The 21,539-nt window shown below is 41.7% G+C and overlaps 1 protein-coding gene across 7 annotated transcripts in view; it reads left to right on the top strand.

The window, feature by feature from the left end:
* fhod1 (formin homology 2 domain containing 1) overlaps nt 1-21,539 on the top strand; it is a 217,972-nt gene that overhangs the window by 168,450 nt on the left and 27,983 nt on the right. Inside the window, exons 11-16 of one of the 7 annotated variants that reach the window (XM_055648527.1) lie at nt 8,664-8,768; nt 9,569-9,676; nt 10,791-10,838; nt 11,621-11,724; nt 18,710-18,850; nt 19,581-20,473. In XM_055648527.1, coding sequence (XP_055504502.1) covers nt 8,664-8,768; nt 9,569-9,676; nt 10,791-10,838; nt 11,621-11,724; nt 18,710-18,850; nt 19,581-20,473 — 1,399 coding nt within the window. Of the gene's footprint in view, nt 1-8,663; nt 8,769-9,568; nt 9,677-10,790; nt 10,839-11,620; nt 11,725-18,706; nt 18,851-19,580; nt 20,474-21,539 lie in introns of all 7 variants that reach the window. The other 6 variants (XM_055648526.1, XM_055648525.1, XM_055648529.1 and 3 more) reach the window with 6 other exon arrangements.

The following is a 21,539-nucleotide window of genomic DNA, read 5'->3' as shown; positions in this document are numbered from 1 at the left end:
TTGGTAACTTCCAGAATAATATTGATTCTAGAACCGTTCTGCAGATCTCATGTGATACTGGGCATCTACAAGCTTGGAGGCTGAACTCCAAGCCATTGTTGACTGTTTCACAGAAGCCCATGAGAAGATGGACTTTAGGCTCCAGACTTTAGAGATACAGCGTGGAAACAGGCCCTTCGGCCCACTGAGTCTGCACCGACCAGCGATCACCCCCATACTCTAGCACTATCCAACACACTAGGGGCAATTTGCAATTTTTACCGAAGCCAATTAACCGACAAACCTGAACGTCTTTGGAGTGTAGGAGGAAACCGGATCACCCGAATAAAACCCATGCAGTCACAGGGAGAGCGTACAAACTCCGTGCAGACAACACCCAGAGTCAGGATCAAACCCAGGTCCCTGGCATTGTAAGATGCCAACTCTACTACTGCACCACTGTGCTAACCTTATGAACTATATGCTAAGCACCTGGAATAAAAGTCTTCTACCAATCTGTGCTGCTCAATATGACCTTCCCCTCTCCCACTTCCCTCACAATGAAGATTAAGGTTGAAACACTGGAAATCTTGGACTACTTCCGATATCTCAGGAGCCACCTTTCAGCAAAGGTGACGATGACATTCACCAGCGCCTTCAATACATCAACGCAACCTTTGGTCGAACAACAGAGACAGCTACAGAGGTTGGCCCATATCATCGACATGCTGACACCAGACTTCCGAAGTGAGCACTCCACTCTAGGTTCCATCAGGAAGGCAGAGAAAACACTTCAAGGAAACTTTTATAGTTTTGTTGAAAAATGTGACCTCTGCACCTATTTGTGAGAAGCCATGGCCAGTGGCTACACAAAATGGAGATGAATTGTCCAGGAGGGGCAGTGGGCATTTTAAATCTTCAGGATGGAAGCACACACAAAGATTGAGAGCAAACTGTATAGGAATGCAAAATATCCTTAATGACACTTCACTTGCTCCATCGAACAGCACCTCTCTCTAATGTGGCATAGTCTGCAAATCCCCGATATAGGACTCGTCAGCCATCTCAGAACCAAGAGTATTAAAGTGGAAGCAAGACATCCATATCCCAAGGGACCGGCTAGGAAGACTTTCATGGGAAAAAAGTTGTGGTGGGACTATGTTCCCAAACTAAGTGCTGCTTTAAATACTTCTTGAGCAATTTAACTTGTGCCCTGAGGCGGGAAACATTCTGTTTCTTTGGAGTCTAAATTACATTGTATATCATCATGTAAAACAGGGACGTTTAATTGTGATACTCTTCTACAAACAAATCCACACAATTTAACGGCAAAATAATAACTGCTGAGGTTTGACTGATGATGGAGTACAAAGTTTAACAATATCTGTTGCCAAGTTGTTTCTTTTGGGTTTGTACATTATCCCCATTCTAGTTGCTGGCTGCCATCAGATGAACAGTGCTAGAATTCGTACTTACAAATAGGGTTGAGTAAAGTGTTTACTTTAGAAAATCGGAATAAATATTTTTACTCAGCGAACAGCTGAACCTGGAATGATTTTGTGTTAGTGGAACATGAAACAACATATCTCTCTCTCTCTCTCTCTGCTATCTTTAGGTCCTGTTTGTACACTGCAACGTAACACCAGCGTAACACACTGCTGTTTATGGGCTTGAATAACCTTTGGCAATAATATGAATAGTTGAAAGGTCCCAACCTGACCTCGCCTATTCATTCCCTCCTTCAAAGATGTAGGAATGAATAGAAAACAGAGAAAAAGTGTTTAAAAATAGGAGGGAAAAGTGTTTGCAATGGAAAATAAAGCTCCAACGAGCTTTAATTATTTGTCCTTATGATCGTTCAGCTGCAGCATGTTACTAATAATGATGATAAATATTGTCTATTATCCCATGTTGTCTTAAGGTATAAGAAACCTTCCACAAGCAGGAAGATAGACAATAGGTGCAGGAGTAGGCCATACGGCCCTTCAAGCCAACATCACTAGATACTTCTTTTCACTGTTGATGTACATTGGTCGGGACACCAGAAGAATCCTGTTTCCATGTTTACTCAAAAGGACAAATGGGCTTGCAAATGTAATAGTTTGACAGCTAGAAATCATAATTTGAATAATCAACTCCCTACTTTGAAAATATAAATCCAAAGATATATTATAAAATAGAATGTCTTTGATTTTCCCCATCGAGATTTTTTCTTAAGATTTATTTTTGGGATACTACATATTTCGGTGGAACTGACCCAAGTACTTTCAGAACAAAATGAAACAAACAAATTGTGCACCAACTTTCTGCTGGAGACTAGCTACGATTTAAATTATCGGTTTGATTATATGCAAGGGAAAAAACCAAAAATACCAAGTGAGATACCAAATAAATGCCGCTGAGTTACTCCAGCATTTTGTGTCTATCTGTGTCAATAATATGTTGTTATTGTACCTGCCTCAATTACCTCCTCCAGCAGATCATTCCATATACCTACCACCCTCTGTCAGGAAAGAGTTGTCCGTCAGGTTCCTATGGTTGTTCTGTAAAGGAAAGTGAAGCTGATATAAAAGACAAGCCATGGCTTTATTGGATTGTTGAGCAGGTGTCAGGGCTGAATGACCTATTATTGCTTTGATATTTTTTATGGGCTGAGGTATGATAATGATGTCTGTTTACATTAGGGTCACCAGTAATTATTGAATACGTTTTATTTTCCATTGCAGGGAGTCGTTACATTTTCCATTTGTAATATCCCTGGAATTTTGGTTGGTTTGCAGTCAGCAAATTACTCATTCTCTATAGCATTATGGAAAATGGCCAAGGAGTTGTGAAATTTATGTGCATTGGTCAATTCTCCAACTCTCTACCCAACAACATTCAAATGCCTCCGCATGCAAAATGTAATATTCCAACACAGAGATGGTGTAGCTGAAGGCAGAGAAGTGAATATTTCTTTCTAGGTAAAATATCGACCTTCAGTCAGGTTTAACTTGACTTAAATACCTTTGCCACTTACAATTGGCATTAGAAGTTGCCATTCTCTTTGTTACCTCCATCCAGAGATTATGCATGGTGCGTTGCGATTTAAGAGTTTAAATACTGACTTGCATACAATAATGCATTATAAAATAATGAACTTTGCACATTCTCTGGATGACTTACACAGAGTAAAGTACTTTCCAACTGTTGTTATTATTGTATGTAGTAGTCAATGTGTGGACAGCAAGGGATCACAAACAAAGTGACAGGAACCAGATGATCCACTTTTTTTTAGAGATATTGGGTGCAATATATGTAATATCCAGAACACGGAAATTACTAAACAAAGTACCATCCTAATACCGTTTTTTTTTTTTTTTTTTTAATGATCAAAAGAAATATCTTAAGTCCATCTGACAGGTTGGCAGAGCCCAGATTAGTTCCCATCAGAAAAGTGATCAGCTTTGGAGTGTTCTCTCTGAGTGCTCCTGGCATAAGTTCGGAGCTCAAGTTTCGAGAATGGAAATGAAGTCCCTGCTTTCCAACTGAAGCTTGAATACTGCCACTTGATCACAGCCAAAGCAGGTCAGGATTAGCGTGGTGAGGGCTTAACTTCAGGTGCATCCATTTGTTGAGTTTGGGGCACTGTTCTTTATTCCTTCTCCTGTTTCCCTGCCCAATATTAGCTTGGAGCGCAGACCGAACGTCATACTTGCTAACTTGTTTCTGAACCACTAGGTAGTGGCGTCACCATCAGATTTCTAAGCAGACAAGCTAATGTTGCTGCAATGCCATGGCTCCGTGGTCGGCTTTCTGAGTCAGAAAGTACATGGCTCAGGCAGTCTTGACCAAAACTTTGTCCTGAATTCCAAATTGATAACTTATGTCTGCTGAATGTAGAAGTTCTGATCCATCAAGGAGGCGTACAGCATGAAAGCAGGCCCTTTGACCCCCTGCTTCCTTGGCAATTCTCAAGCAAATACTACAGTAATCACATTTTATTCTCTCCACATTCCTATTAATTACTTCCAGATTCTACCACATGGTGGCAGCTGATGAGTCTACCCAGCCTTTCAAGGCCAACAACACCATTAAATGATATAAGAATGGTCATAGCAATTTTTGTATGCAAAACAAAGCATTTCACTGTACCTAGGTATATGTGACAATAAAATGTAATTGAATCATGCCTGTAGTTTGCTGGTTGTTCCAATGCTTAACTTTAAGGGAAGGCTATAACAATAATAGCTAACTAATAGAAACATAGAAACATAGAAATTAGGTGCAGGAGTAGGCAATTCGGCCCTTCGAGCCTGCACCGCCATTCAATATGGTCATGGCTGATCATCCAACTCAGTATCCCGTACCTGCCTTCTCTCCATACCCTCTGATCCCCTTAGTCACAAGGGCCACATCTAATTCCCTCTTAAATATAGCCAATGAACTGGCCTCGACTACCCTCTGTGGCAGAGAGTTCCAGAGATTCACCACTCTCTGTGTGAAAAGAGTTCTTCTCATCTCGGTTTTAAAGGATTTCCCCCTTATCCTTAAGCTGTGACCCCTTGTCCTGGACTTCTCCAACATCGGGAACAATCTTCCTACATCTAGCCTGTCCAACCCCTTAAGAATTTTGTAAGTTTCTATAAGATCCCCTCTCAATCTCCTAAATTCTAGAGAGTATAAACCAAGTCTATCCAGTCTATCTTCATTAGACAGTCCTGACATCCCAGGAATCAGTCTGGTGAACCTTCTCTGCACTCCCTCTATGGCAATAATGTCCTTCCTCAGATTTGGAGACCAAAACTGTACGCAATACTCCAATTGTTGTCTCACCAAGACCCTGTACAACTGCAGTAGAACCTCCCTGCTCCTATACTCAAATCCTTTTGCTATGAAAGCTAACATACCATTCGCTTTCTTCACTGCCTGCTGCACCTGCGTGCCTACTTTCAATGACTGGTGTACCATGACACCCAGGTCTCGCTGCATCTCCCCTTTTCCTAATCGGCCACCATTTAGATAATAGTCTGTTTTCCTGTTTTTGCCACCAAAATGGATAACCTCACATTTATCTACATTATACTGCATCTGCCAAACATTTGCCCACTCACCCAGCCTATCCAAGTCACCTTGCAGTCTCCTAGCATCCTCCTCGCAGCTAACACTGCCCCCCAGCTTAGTGTCATCCGCAAACTTGGAGATATTGCCTTCAATTCCCTCATCCAGATCATTATATATATTGTAAATAGCTGGGGTCCCAGCACTGAGCCTTGCGGTGCCCCACTAGTCACTGCCTGCCATTGTGAAAAGGACCCGTTTCCTCCTACTCTTTGCTTCCTATTTGCCAGCCAGTTCTCTATCCACATCAATACTGAACCCCCAATGCCGTGTGCTTTAAGTTTGTATACTAATCTCTTATGTGGGACCTTGTTGAAAGCCTTCTGGAAGTCCAGATACACCACATCCAATGGTTCTCCCCTATCCACGCTACTAGTTACATCTTCGAAAAATTCTATAAGGTTCGTCAGACATGATTTACCTTTCGTAAATCCATGCTGACTTTGTCCAATGATTTCACCACTTTCCAAATGTGCTGCTATCCCATCTTTAATAACTGACTCTAGCAGTTTCCCCACTACCGATGTTAGACTAACTGGTCTGTAATTCCCCGTTTTCTCTCTCCCTCCCTTCTTAAAAAGTCGGGTTACGTTTGCTACCCGCCAATCCTCTGGAACTACTCCAGAATCTAAAGAGTTTTGAAAGATTATTACTAATGCATCCACTATTTCTGGAGCTACTTCCTTAAGTACTCTGGGATGCAGCCTATCTGGCCCTGGGGATTTATCGGCCTTTAATCCATTCAATTTACCCAACACCACTTCCCGGCTAACCTGGATTTCACTCAATTCCTCCAACTCCTTTGACCCGGGGTCCCCTGCTATTTCCGGCAGATTATTTATGTCTTCCTTAGTGAAGACGGAACCAAAGTAGTTATTCAATTGGTCCGCCATATCCTTGTTCCCCATGATCAACTCACCTGTTTCTGACTGCAAGGGACCTACGTTTGTTTTAACTAATCTCTTTCTTTTCACATATCTATAAAAACTTTTGCAGTCAGTTTTTATGTTCCCTGCCAGTTTTATTTCATAATCCATTTTTCCTTTCCTAATTAAGCCCTTTGTCCTCCTCTGCTGGTCTCTGAATTTCTCCCAGTCCTCCGGTATGCTGCTTTTTCTGGCTAATTTGTAGGCATCATCCTTCGCTTTGATACTATCCCTGATTTCCCTTGTTATCCACGGATGCACTACCTTCCCTGATTTATTCTTTTGCCAAACTGGGATGAACAATTTTTGTAGTTCATCCATGCAGTCTTTAAATGTCTTCCATTGCATATCCACCGTCAACTCTTTTAGAATTAATTGCCAGTCAATCTTGGCCAATTCACGTCTCATACCCTCAAAGTTACCTTTCTTTAAGTTCAGAACCATTGTTTCTGAATTAACAATGTCACGCTCCATCCTAATGAAGAACTCAACCATATTATGGTCACTCTTGCCCAAGGGGCCACGCACAACAAGACTGCTAACTAACCCTTCCTCATTACTCAATACCCAGTCTAAAATAGCCTGCTCTCTCGTTGGTTCCTCTACATGTTGATTTAGATAACTATCCCGCATACAATCCAAGAAATCCTCTTCCTCAGCACCCCTGCCAATTTGATTCACCCAATCAATATGTAGATTGAAGTCACCCATTATAACTGCTTTGCCTTTGTCGCACGCATTTCTAATTTCCTGTTTGATACCATCTCCAACTTCACTACTACTGTTAGGTGGCCTGTACACAACACCCACCAGCGTTTTCTGCCCCTTAGTGTTTCGCAGCTCTACCCATACAGATTCCACATCCTCCAAACTAATGTCCTTCCTTTCCATTGCGTTAATCTCCTCTCTAATCAGCAACGCTACCCCACCTCCTTTTCCTTTCTCTCTATCTCTCCTGAATATTGAATATCCCTGGATGTTCAGCTCCCAGCCTTGGTCACCCTGGAGCCATGTCTCCGTGATCCCAACTATATCATAATCATTAATGGCTACCTGCACGTTGAACTCGTCCACCTTATTACGAATACTCCTTGCATTGAGACACAGAGCCTTCAGGCTTGTTTTTACAACACTCTTACCCCTTATACAATTATGTTGAAAAGTGGCCCTTTTTGATTTTTGCCCTGGTTTTCTCTGCCTGCCACTTTTACTTTTCACCTTGCTACCTATTGCTTCTACCCTCATTTTACACCCCCTTGCCTCTCTGCTCTTGTACCCATCCCCCTGCCACATTAGTTTAAATCCTCCCCGACAGCACTAGCAAACACTCCCCCAAGGAGATTGGTTCCATTCCAGCCCAGGTGCAGACCGTCCTGTTTGTACTGGTCCCACTTCCCCCAGAACTGGTTCCAATGCCCTAAAAATTTGAATTCCTCCCCCTTGCACCATTTTTTCAAGCCACATATTCATCTGCAATATCCTCCTATTTCTACTCTGACTGGCCCGTGGTACTGGTAGTAATCCAGAGATTATTACCTTTGAGGTCCTACTTTTAAGTATATCTCCTAGCTCCCTAAATTCATCTTGTAGGACCTCAAGATGTACCTTTGATTCTCTGACCCTAAATTATTGCCAATTTTTCCCATATTTCTACCACCTTTCATCTTTTCATCATTATTGTGTTGTTATGAGTCAAGACAGTTTAGTTTAGTGATGTTTCGAGATACAGCATAGATACAGGCCCTTTGGCCCACTGAGTCCATGCCAATTCTGGGATTTTGTCCATAAATTGGAACATACAAGAGATTCTTGAATTTCTGTTGATTATCTTCTGCTGGCTATGGTTTCCGGGCTTGCCACTTGGTGCTGGGTTTTACAAAACCACTTCATCATGGAATCCTTTAATCTACTAGCAGACTAACAACGGAATTGAAATATTGAAGAATTGAACAAAATTGAAACTTACTGAATAGTGAAAGGCTTTGATAGAGTGGATGTGGAGAGGATGTTTCCACTAGTGGGAGAGTCTAGGACTCGAGGTCATAGCCTCAGAATCAAAGGATGTTCTTTTAGGAAGAAGATGAGGATACATTTATTTAGTCAGAGTGTGGTGAATCTGTGGAATTCTTTGCCACAGAAGGCTGTGGAGGCCAGGTCAGTGGATATTTTTAAGGCAGAGATAGATAGATTCTTGATTAGTACAGGTGTCAGAGGTTATAGGGAAAAGGCAGGATAATAGGGTTAGGAGGGAGAGATAGATCAGCCATGATTGAATGGCGGAGGAGACTTGATGGGCCAAATTCTATTCCAATCCCTTATGACCTTGTGACCTTATAACTCAATCGGAATTTCTGTTCCTGCATCATAAAATAAGTTTAATGCTGCTGATTTAAAATAACATCTCTTCCATAATGGTTCTGTGGCTCCTTTCAGTTATCAGAAATACTTGATGTAAGATTGTTAGACTGCATGAAATGCTGATATTTACATTACCATTACACATCAACGCTTCTGCTCTCATCTTTCATTCAGCTATTTAACAATCTTGTGGCATGTATAGCTTGCAACTTATCAAACATGCCATGCAGTGTTAATGTGATAACTTTGTCCAGCTGCTCTTTGCCCAGTTCATTCTCTTACAGCTCTGTCCTTTGACAGGGAATGCTCCTACATCAGCCATTATGTAGCAACATCTTTCACCTTTCCATCAAGACCTAGGGCTGTTAGTCAAGCACCAGATGAGAGCTCCCCGAGCTCCACCAGGTTTGTCTTACTTTTGTTATCTTGATCGGGACATGTTAATGGTTCGCCAACAGCCAATGACACTATTATCTCTGGAGATGAGAACAAAACGTGCTGGAGGAACTCTGCAGGACAGTCAGCATCTGTAGAGGGAAATAGAATGGTGATGTTTTCAGGTTGGGACTTTTCTTCAGACTTCAGTCTAGACCCAAAGTGTCGCCTGTTAATGTCCTTCCACAGATGCTGCCTAACCTGCTGAGTTTCTTTTTAGTTCAATATTCCAGCGTCAGCAGTCTCGTGTATTTCCATCTCTGAAAATTGGTTTAACAGTCAAAATTAAACAGCTCCTAAAACGTGTATCTTTTAAAAGTAAATCCAAACCATTCAGCTTTTCTAACTGATATTCATCAAATTATATTATGTCATAAACTAGAAGTAAATGTACAGTAAATGTTTTTCTAGGATCTAAAACACTTGAGTTTTCTTCCCCATGGTTTTTCAGTACATTTATTTCAATACATTTATTTTTGATGTTGTTTTTCCAAAGTCTGCGTACTAGTAGGAATCGCGATCCACGAAACAATTATTTGGTATTGTAATATCCAGTGACAATGTACCAGGCTGATACTGAAGGTTATTGATGACAGGAAATAGTTCAGTCTGGTGATTCTGATGATGAGTCTCCCCATTGGGTGAGATCACCGTGGGAATTCACTGTAAGGCTATTGGGACATTTTACTCTGTTTTCTGCTCTTTTATTTAACGAGAATTTTATTGTTAAGTTACGTATGTTTAAATATCTGTATTTTGTCTGCCCACAGGCCTACTGTGCAAAATTCATATCCATCATTTAGTAATTCAGATTTGCTGAATGCATCTTCAGAAAACAAAACTGTGAAAGCAGGCCCTGGCGAAAGAAGTATTTTCAAGTAAGTCAGATCACTAAGAGGGATTTTAGATGTTTGCATTTGAAGGTTGATTTTGACAATAGAACTGGAGTAACTGGGATCAAGGTGAAACTTTATAGTACAGTAAACCTTTGTTACCATGAACCTCTTTCTAACGGATTACTGTTATATTAGATGGACTATCCCCACACTAATCAGACACCACTGTCTATTTAAGAACACAGGGTGTTAGTTACACTGCAGATTTAATTGAAACTGACAAGCAATTTCATTGAAATTGACAAGCAATTGCTTTGATCAACACTTGCGCAGTGACAAAGGACGCAACGTGCTGGAGTAACTCAGCAGGTCAAGCAGCTTCTCTGGAGAGCATGGATATGTGACATTTTGGTTGAGACCCACAGCCGGAGCACGCCACACACCCACCTGCCAGGAGTGCCGTTGGAAGACGTTCTGTGATCGGGACCACTGAAGCTGCCGCCGACCTGCACCACCACTCCAGCTGCTTCCATTACCAAATCCTTCATCGCCAAGCCAGGCTGCAACTACTGCTGGCCCACACAGCTTCCTCGGCTGTTTCTAGACCGCGCCTGCCACCAATGCCACTGACCTTTACCTGCACTCTGGCCGCAAGCAGGCTCTGCCAAACCTCACCACTCCTCCAGCCGCCAACAGGCCGAGGCCGTCAACTCATCTGGATTCCACAAACAGTTCGAGACCTAGAGTCTGAAGAAGGGTCTCGAACCAAAAAGTCACCTAACCATGTTTTCCAGAGAATTCCAATTAAATTCCATTTTAACACCAACCAGTTGGTACGCTAAATGTATTATCCTCACTAACCATAAGAACACCATGATATCTATTACCAATTTCTAGAATTTAGTTGATGACTCCTGGCGGCTTGACAGAGTAGGACTTTTATGTTGGACAATAATGCTTCCTTAAATTATCAATCAAATTTGAATTGAGACTTGGTAAAAACAAACATTTTGACTAAAGTTTACTTCACTTACCCCTGCAACAATAGGGCAATAAAATCATTAGTCATTAATATCATAAATTATGAACCTACCATTTCCAATGCCAGCAGTGACTTGTTAATGACAATGGATCTTGAAACTGGTCTTTTTCTCAGGGCTGAGAGGATTCAGATTAAGGATAAACCAGTTCTGCAAAAGTATGCGTAAGTATTGGTTGAGGAATGAAGATGCTAAGTGTATGAGCTACATTATGTCTGCTTTGCGATTTGTCTGTTCTGGTACAGGTTCTAACTTTTGGGGTGACATTTTATTATAGGCCGGTCTAAAATTAAGCAAGGTTGAGACATTTAAGCCGATCCTATTCCAACAAAGGAATGGCAACCGTTCTCATTGATAACTGATCAAGTCCTCCTTGCACTTGAGTAGGCTGGTGCTCTGTATCTCAAACCAGCATCAGTTTCTACACGGCAAATCTTAAATACAATTTGAGCTGTCAGTTATATTGATTGGTTCAATTCATGTTAATTGACAATTGGCACATTTTTAGAGACCAACCTGCTACACGACTATATAAGTGTGTTTATTTTGCAAGTGACTGGCCTATAATAAGTGGAATATCCTAACAGAAGTCATGTAGTGGTGGCTGGGCCATGGTGAGTGTGCGGTGATTCTAATCTTTCTTTTGGAAATTGGGTGAGATTTTCCTTCTTGTGAATTTCGATCTTGATTGACTAGCTTCTCTCAGCAGTTTGAAACATAAGGTGAATGTGGAATAAAAGCTGCTTGGATGTATATGGTATTGTCCAAATAAAAATGTATTGTACAATACCTGTACAATGTTCCACTCTACAATGAAAAATGATTAATTTCTTTAACTGCATGTTTTGGTGTAATGTGGCGTGCTGTGGGACCCCCAGACAAGAGTGGATTGAAAAAAAACTATATTATATGAATATGTTCTGAGTTGCTGCTGTAATTCTTTCAGAAATCGCTTTTTAGAAAATCTCGTTGCAACGCAAAGAGAGAGGGATGTGAACAAATCATGTTTACACCATGCGATGTCAACATCCATGGAAAGAACCTCTGATGGTAAGTTGCCCATTTCTGTTGACGTTAGTTATCATCGACTGACTTAACATACCATGGTGGTCAACTGACATCAGTTACCATGAATTAGACCCTTTAACTGAGCAGTAGTACTATAACTATCAGTAGTATGGAAAATTGTTATTATTTAGTATTATTTTATTTATTATTTTATTCAACCGTTGAAAACATTAGCGACGCAGTGGTGCTGGTTTCCGAGGGGCACAGTGATGGACGCACCACACATCTCTGTCCTCCATGCAGTTGCCAAGATCCTCTTTGGTCTCGACACATGCATCTTCCATCAACGTCTTCAGCATCGTCTTGATTGGCCGTCCCGGGCCACGTCTACGATACACAATGTGGGGACCTATTATCTGTAAGGAAGTGGGAATAGGACATTCAGAAAATAATAACATATCTGGGAAGAGTCAAGTGGTCTAGTCTGAAGAAGGGTCCCGACCCGAAACATCACCTGTCCATGTTTCCCAGAGATGCTGCCTGATCCGTTGAGTTACTCCAGCACTTTGTGCCCTACCGGACAGTGTCAATTTAGGTGAATGAAAGGGGAATGATGTTCAACAAATCTGTCAAGTGTTTTTGATGTAACCAGCAGAATAGTTCAGGGGAATCGGTGGATGTAAGTTTGTACTTTCAGAAGGCCTTTGACACAGTGATTAATAAACACATAACCATTAGGTGAATGAACAGGGGAATCTCGATGTTCAACAAATCTGTCCCACCTGCCTGCACTCATACCATAACCAGCCCTTCTCAATAGCCTATCCAATTTATTTTTAAATGATACCAATGAACCTGAAGATGCCTCCACCAGTTGGTACTCATTCAGAAGGCTACCACTCTTGAGTAAAGTAGTTCACACGTGATTAATAAACTTCACCCTTAATGGACCATCGTGAACATGGACCTCGTGGCATGAGAGTAATATACTGAATAACATAGGAAAGATTCATTTTAGGAACAGGCCCTTCAGCCATTTATATCTGTTCTGAGCCCAGTCATCAGCAGTTCTTTCACAAATTATCTTCCTTCTATCATTACGCCATAAATGGGAATGTTTGCAGATGAATAGCATGGTGTTTGGTTCCATTTTGCAACATCTCTGATGGTAGTGACCAGGTAGTCAGCATACAGCAGTATTCATCAAATGTTGTGCTGGGGCAAATCATATTGTGCCCCACAGCATATCAAACATTGACTATATACTACAGTACGGAATTTAATATGATTGGCAACTAAAACATTCCCATTTCACAGTGAAAAGCTTTTGTTGCATGCTAACCAGTCAGCCGAAAGGCAATACACAATTACAATTGAGCCACCCACACTGTACTGATAAATGATAAATGGAAAAATGTGAATAAAGTTTAGTGCAAGATAAAGTCCAGTAAAGTCCGATCAAAGATAGTCTGAGGGTCTCCAATGAGGTTGTTAGTAGCTCAGGACTGCTCTCTGGTTGGATGGTTCAGTTGCCACGTATAACAGTTACAGTGTGTGGATCTGCAAAAAACATTAAAGCATTTCCAAGGGATTAGAGCCATACAGCTTCACCACGTCCACGACAGCCATGAGTGCCTAATTGCACTGACCACATTTTCTGCCACTTGGCTTGTATTTTTCTGCCATGGTGTTTCAAGCGCTCATCTAAATATTTCTTAAATGGTGTGAGGATTCCCGCTCACCGGGCAGTGGTTTCCAGATTTTATCATCTGGACTAAAAGTTGAGAAAAAAACTGACCCCACTGGTGAATGCATGACTCTGGGTGATGTAAAAGCCACAGGGTAAAGACATTCAAGGAAGATAAGAGATATTTTACACCCATTGTTGTCAGGATATCAACAGCTCTCATAATGAAAAGCAGCGGGAGACAACTGAACAAGAGTTGGAATGTGCCCGTGGATGAAGACCCCACTCGATTATGGTCCAAGGCAGTGAGTGTGCGTCTGAGCAGTCTTATGTCGAAGATAGACACAAAAAGCTGGAGTAACTCAGTAGGTCAGGCAGCATCGCTGGAGAAAAGGTGACGTTTCAGGTCGAGATCCTTCTTCAGATTGGGGCCTAGGTGGCCAAGGAATATAATGGCCAAGAGACTCCCAGTAAATTTCTGTGATTCTCGAAGTCTGTGGTCCTTGTGTCTCTCAAAACAGTGGTCCTAGCTTGTCATGTGACCATAGTCTTTTCCATGTATTAAATGGCACTGGACAATGAGACTGGAGGAAGATGCCAACTAGGAGTAGGAATTTGGGGACATCTTTAACAGTGTCCCTCATCTCTGAACTCTAGCATCAGGTGGTCAACATAGCACAGGGGATGCCTGAAATTGTGCATTTGATGGAAACTGAGTGAATGGAATTTCATTGTGAGTGTCTTTTATTCAGTGATACACTATTTTAGCCATGGAAATTATGTAACTCATTCTGGAGAATGCATTCAGAAAGACTGGCTCAGCTCAGTCAGTGTAATTGGTAGACACAAAATTCCAGAGTAACTCAATAGGTCAGGCAACATCTCCGGAGAAAAGGAATAGGTGGCGTTTCAGATCAAAACCCTTCTTCAGACTAAGTGATTCAGAGTGTAATCGGTAATTGCCAATGAGAAGAACTGACCTGTATTCTGAAATTCAAGATAATTAAACAAATACATCATAACACCGTCAATTGTAAGAACAAATAAAAACACATGTTAATGACCTTGGCATAATCTGCAGGCTGGTGGGACATCAGAGGCTACTTGTATTGTGAAGTTACCAGGTGTGAGTTCACAGGATCAGGCATATGCATGACTGGGGGTCAGGAGGATTACAAGACGGGGGGCCTTGGCATTTTGGGGTGGGTCAGGGGAGGTTGGCAGGAGATGCAATAAATGATTAAAGTTAAGTAGAGACCTTATCTGACATGGACATCAACCCGGCGTTGAACTGGGAAGATTTAATTGTCCTGGAGGAGCCTAACATTGGTCCTTCCTGGAACAAGCTCCAAAGGAGTGATGGAATTACATGATTTCCTTCCCATCTGCCAACAGATCTGAACAATTCTACATTTCCTTGATCATCGTCTGCTTTGTTCTGTCATTTTCACACCCTACATTGTCCTTGTACTCTTCCATATCTCCAGTTTCCCTCTCCCCTGACTCTCAGTCTGAAGAAGTGTCTCGACCCGAAACGTCACCCATTGCCTCGCTCCAGAGATGCTGCCTGTCCCGCTGAGTTACTCTTGATTGAATGGCAGAGTAGACAATGGCCTAATTCTACTCCTATCACTTATGAACATTTTGTGTCTATCTTCAGTGTAAACTAGCGTCTGCAGTTCCTACTGATTTCTTGCATGTCATGGTCATGAGTGTCCATCGTCAGGCTGACTCAAATTGGAAACAGTGGCTATGGTACTTCAGTTTTGGACGGGGAGGGGGAATTATTTTTAATTGTGTAACACTGGGGTAAATAAAAACATTATATGGTTATGTTTCTGGGCATTCATACCGTACTCCCTCCCTCACCCGCAAACAGTAATGAAACTGCTCTACGGTTGTATATTTGGAAGTACTGTATATACAACAGCAACAGTACAGGGGAAGTTTAAGGGGTCACACAGGGGTGACATACCAGTTATGATGATCTTCAAGAACGCCTAATTGCCTCTTAATGTTAACATGACAACACATTTTGCCGGAGATCGTTTGAAAAATAACATATTGGAACTTCGTAAAGATTTTTTTCTCTGCAAGATCAAATTGTCATTTTAAGAAAAATATATTGCACTTTTGACTAACTATGCAGAACGTTGGCATTTACTGTGAGGATCTGTCTCTTCCTCTCTTTGTTTCTCTCACTCTGTGTAGAGATCTATATCAGTGACATTGTCACTGATTTATGCCATTTATGACATGCCAACAATGTTGAAACTTTCAATGGTGCAATGGCTGAGAATATAGAGAAGATACAATGTCAATGTTTAGGTTCTGCCGTTTATTAATATGATGGCCTATTAAACTGTGGGGGTTGGTTGACACTGGAAGCTTATGGGCTCTTATAACATTTGCTGTTGACTCACTTTTCTTTAATCAGAGAGTTGTAAATCTGTGGAGTTCAGTGCCACACACTGTTGAGGAGGCCGTCATTGGATATTTATAAGGCAAAGATCGATAGATTCTTGATTAGTAAGGGTGTGTCCCACACATGTCAAAGGTTCTTATGGGGAGAATGGCAGGGCCCGAGAACGGGTTGAGAGGGAAAGCCCGGCCTGTCAGTTTAGGTGGACGGCCTTGTCTTGATAGGTTTGCACTTGTGCCATCTTTCAGCCTTGATTGAATTTCTGGATGATTCAGTGCTCCGTGGATGTTTGGTTGGGATATTTTTTTATAAACTAACCCGCCTTTTAAACTTCTCCACAACATTATCCTGGCCTGTTCTGGTGTGTTCCTTCATGATGCTGTTTGTTCACTAATGTTCTCTAACAAACCTCTGAGGCCTTCACAGAACAGCTGTATGTAGAATAGACTTGATGGGGCAAATGACCTAATTCTGTTCCTATGACTTATGAACCTTCTGTGACTATCCCCCATCTCCCACCCAACCCTGATGGTCCATTGGTAAGTTGTTTTCCCCCAGCAGCACAATAGTGTTAATACCATCGCATTAACTAGGTGCTGATTGACCCATGGAAATGTTCTCCAGCAGGATACTTAAGGGCATCTCTTGAAATGCCCGAAATGAAAATCTATCTGGGATCCAAGTTATTAATGTTGAGATAATATTGCCACAAGTAGGCTAAATAACACAGGTATTCAACCATGTAATGGAGTGCAATGCAAACCAAAACCAAATGCTAGAGGTTTCCGCTCATCATCTCCCATGTCGTATGGAAGAGGCAACAACAACAACTGCACTTCTAACATTGAAATACTCAACACAAACAATACATGTATTTAATAACCCCAAATCTGACAATGAAGGAAAGAAAAAGCTGTCAGGGCAAGTGATCAATGCTTAGTGAAAGGGGTATGTTTTAAAGAGTGAAATGTTAAGAGCAGAGTCTTTAAGTGCAAGTGGGTAATTCAGTTCACATGTTCAAATAACTCGTTTTAACAAATATACTAATTTTTAGGTGTAACTGCAACCAAAAATAAATATTCATGATCCTTTTTGCAACCTTCGAAATGTTATCAGTGCAAAAGAAGTTAAATACCTGTATAGGTAAAGATATTATGAAATGTTACATGATATCCACTCTCTTTACAGATGGGGGCAGTGTATTTCCTAAATATGCTGTTTTTATTTTGGAAATGCAGAAATGTGTTCAATTCCTGTTTTCTAAATTTAACGGAAATCTTTGCATTACTTTCCTGCAGAAGATTATATAACTGAAAAGAGGAAGTATAGCAACATATTGGTCAATTTTCTGACACATGCGTTCACATCCCACATTGTAGGAAGAAATTGCAGATGCTGGTTTAAACCGAATAGAGAGACACAAAATGCTGGAGTAACTCAACGGGACAGGCAGCATCTATGGAGAGACGGAATGGGTGATGTTTCAGGTCATGACCCTTCAGACCTTTGACTTCTTCAGACCTTTGTCTGAAGAAGGGTCTCGACCCTTCACATCCCACTATGTCAGCTGAGGAATTTAAATTTGTATGAATAAAAGGAAAATGGAGTTAGGATAATAGCTGGTCTAAATAACAGCAAGCATCAAACAACTGGATTATCCTAAAACCGCATCCCACTTAGTTTTAGTTTAGAGATACAGCGCGGAAACAGACCTTTCACCCCACCGAGTCCATACCGACCGTGGATCTCTGCACATTAGCACAATCCTACACAGTCTAGGGACAATTTACATTTATACCAAGTCAATTAACATACAAACCTGAACGTCTTTGGAGTGTGGGAGGAAACTGAAGATCTCGGAGAGAACCCACGGGGAGAACGTACAAACTCTGTACAGACAGCACCAGTAGTCAAGATCGAACCCGGGTCTCCGGCGCTGCAAGAGCTGTAAGCAGCATCTCTACCTCTGTGCCACAGTACTTTCCTAACTTACTCTGATATGGCTCGAGATTTTTTGTACGGCCTATATTGCAGGTCATATCCCACAGCCTTGCTGTTAGCAATACATGACACAGGCAAAGAAACATAATATGCTTTACCAGCCACGTTAACTCACTTTGTTTAACTCAATTGGAAATGCTCTCGTTCTTCTTCCTGTCCCTCTCCCACTTAGTCTGTTATTAAAAATGATTTGGTGAAACAAAGACTTGCAGATACTTGAGCAAACTACAAAGTACTGGAGGAACTCAGTGGGTCAAGCTGCATCTGCGGAGAAAATGGATTGACGTTGTTTCCTGTTGTGGCCCTTCTGCCAACCCGAGACCCAACCCCAAACGTCACCTGTCCATTCCCTCCACAGAGCTGCTTGTCCCGCTGAGTTCCTCCAGCACTTTGTGTTCTGATCAAAAAATATTTGTTTTCTCCCGTTCCCAGTTCTGATGAAGAGTCTCGGATCTAAATCATTACGTGTTTTGACAAATGCTGCCTGACCTGCTGAATGTTTCCAGCATTTTCTGTTATTATTTCAGATTTCCAGCATTTGCAGATTGTTTATTTTTCTTGTACTCCACTGGCTGACTGAAGGTAAACTCTTGTAACTAAACTGTTATCACAGTTAAGTCTAGCTAAATGCCAAGACCAATAATCACTCCTAAGAAACACGTTGATCAGTGTGACTCAGTACCAACTATGGACATTTATGCCGGCATAATCAGCTGTTATTTTAGTAGTTTGTTCGATGAATAAATTCTGAGTTGTTGCTTCTGAGCGAACGTAATATTGGGACATATCAGGATGTGTTGATGACAACTGAGGGGTTTTTTTCCACACTGTTAACTGAGAGGATGACTGATCCTGAAAATATATACAGAGCTACAACATAGAGGTTCAGTAAACCAAATCATTCTTCTTTCCAGCAGTTGAAGTGCTAAGTGAAAAGGAGCAACAGAATGAAGCGTTAAATGAAAGAGAGCCATGTTCAGCCTCCAGCAGCTCTTCCACCAGCAGTACGTTGGAGAGGGAAGAGAGAGAAGACAGACAGGCGGGCGATAACGAGACAGGCAAGAAAGATTGCATCTTTCAGTATCCGTTCATTCCCCATGAGCATACTGTAGGAACATCTGCTACTAACGGTCATGCAAACTGCGAGGGTAGACATTCCTCTATAAATAGTGGAAAAAAAGCTACTTCTGTAAAACTCAATCTCATCATTAACTTCAGGTGATGATTTTGCACCCCTTCACTACACCCGCCATTGCTTTATTTTCTTCATTAGTTCAGGAGACTTGTTGCTTTTTAACAGTACCAGAGGTTTTTGATATGATCAAGAAAGCTCTTGGATATTTGCCAGGCAATACACTTAGTTGCTACTCCCTAGCTCAGGGAAAAGTAAATTACTTGTAATTTGAAGTTTATGTTAAAAAAGTATGTAAATTGTTTAGATCAGATGGTCACGTTCGTGCTCGGTGCAAAACAAATGTTTCACTCTGTTTAGTTTCTCCTCACTTTGTGCACTCCACGCAGTGGAACTTGCAGCAACACTTCCACTGTACTTTTGCTGTTCAGAAGAGTAGCATTATTTTTCTTCCTTGACTTCAAAATGGTAGCGTGTGGAAATTCGGATGTTTGTTCCAATGTTGGTCACCACAGAAGTAAGCAAATGTAATTGTTTTACTGTGATCCTGAATTTGTTTGTTTTGGGTTTGAATCTTGGGTTGAAAAACTGTGTAATCTCTTTGCTTGCTTTTGAACATCAAAGGGCCATTACTATGCTTTCTTTTTGTTTGGCAGCAGGACAGTGCCTCATCCGTCAGTCCAGTTTGGATCAGTGCAGTGCTATCTCCAATGACAAAAAATTCATGCTGGACATGTTGTATGCAAAATCCGAGCCCAGCAACCTGGAAGTAACCCAGGAAGAGGTCCCTACTGCGATCGAGGAAAAACTCTCAGAGGAGGCTCTGGTGGAATCCGCGGAGAATTTGATCAGACACTTTTCCAGGCAGGACATCCATCAGAATGTGGAAAGCCCAAAGAAACCTGCAATTGAAAGCATCCCTGGGAATGTAAAAGCCACGGTGGAGAGATTTGCTGAACCTCAGATCAAGGTTTTGAAGGAACAGTTTAGCATTGATGGAGAACTGAATGAGAAGAATGGGGAGAAGTCTCCCATAATTATGCCATTGAAGAAAGACTCTGAATACATGTGGGATCAACTTGAAGCAAGTCCCAGAGAGCTGAAGATCAAAGACTTGGACTTCACAGATCTCCGGGATGAGGAGGACACAGATGTTCTGGATGCAGACTCGGGTGTGGCCGATAAACCAGCTGCTCCATTACCGAGTAGTTCGACGGTTCCACATGTACCACCACCTCCCGGGTGTCCCCCACCACCTCCCCCTCCCCCTCCCCCTCCACCGCCATCCTTTGGACAAGTTCCAAGCCCCCCCCTCCCTCCCCCACCTCCATCATCTAAGTTATCATCGCCGCACGGAGCCGTCTCTGCATTTGCAAATAAAAGAAAAACTGTTAAGCTCTTCTGGAAGGAACTAAAGCAGCCAGAGGGCCCTTTCAGGAGCTGTAAATTTGGCCGTGGAACAGTCTGGGCCTCCTTGGATAAAGTGACTGTGGACACCACTAAATTGGAACACTTGTTTGAATCTAAAGCCAAGGAACTACCTACAAAGGTAAGGGTTGAATTATATATTCACAAGGTCTAGGAGCAAAATAAGGCCTTTCAGTCCACCGATTGCACTCCACCATTCAATCATGGCTGATCTATCTTTCCTCCTCTACCCCATTCTCTTGCCATCTCCCCACAACCCATGGCACCCGTACTAATCAAGAATCTGTCAATCTCCGCCTTAGAAAATATCCATTGACTTAGCATCCACAGCTGTCTGTGGAAACAAATTGCACAGATTCACCACCATCTGACTAAAGAAATTCCTTCTGATCTTCTTTTTAAAGGTACATACTTTTATTCTGAAGTTATGGCCTCTGGTTCTAGGCTCTCCCACTAGTGGAAACATCCTCTCCACATTCACTCTATCCTCTCCATAATCACTCAACCCAGGCCTTTCACTATTCAGTAAGTTTCAAGAGGTTCCCCATCATCCTTCTAAACTCCACATACCTGTAATAAAGGAAAAGAGAATCTGCTGCGTTCCAAAGATTGTCATAATCTGGGGCTTCAATTTGGAATTGAATGGCTACTTTCTGTTTCAAATGGAATAAAAACATGTCATTGTATACAACAGGTTTATATGTGCAAACATTGAAATACTGTTCTCAGGGTCAGTAGGCGATAAATGTTTTCTGCAATGATTTTGGAATGATACTTGAAACTTTTCATATTGTAAATTTGATTATGATTATGGGAAATAGAGTCATACAGCATGGAAGTAGGCCATTCGGCCCATCATGTCCACACTGAGTGGGCATTACACCTGTATCAATCCCATGTACCAGCACTTGGCCTGGAGCCTTCTATGTCAAGGTGATCCAAGAGGGCATCTTACATGTTAGCAATGCTGCTGCCAACACTCTCCATGGTAGTGCACTCCAGGTACTCCTCATTCTCTGGGTAACAATGGACCCCCTTGGATTCTGTACAAGTATCACTATACATAAGCACATATACAGTTTGGATAAGCATCTCAGATACAGTACACACGTGCATTGTAGTAGTACACTGAGACTGTATACAGAGTCACCAGAATTGGCACCATTTTCAAGTCCTAGTTGTTATAT

The sequence above is a fragment of the Leucoraja erinacea genome, chromosome 17 (genome assembly GCF_028641065.1).
Source record: "Leucoraja erinacea ecotype New England chromosome 17, Leri_hhj_1, whole genome shotgun sequence".
NCBI classification, from domain to species: domain Eukaryota; kingdom Metazoa; phylum Chordata; class Chondrichthyes; order Rajiformes; family Rajidae; genus Leucoraja; species Leucoraja erinaceus.
Note: the sequence above shows the minus strand (reverse complement) of the source record. Positions and strands in the feature narration are given on the sequence as shown.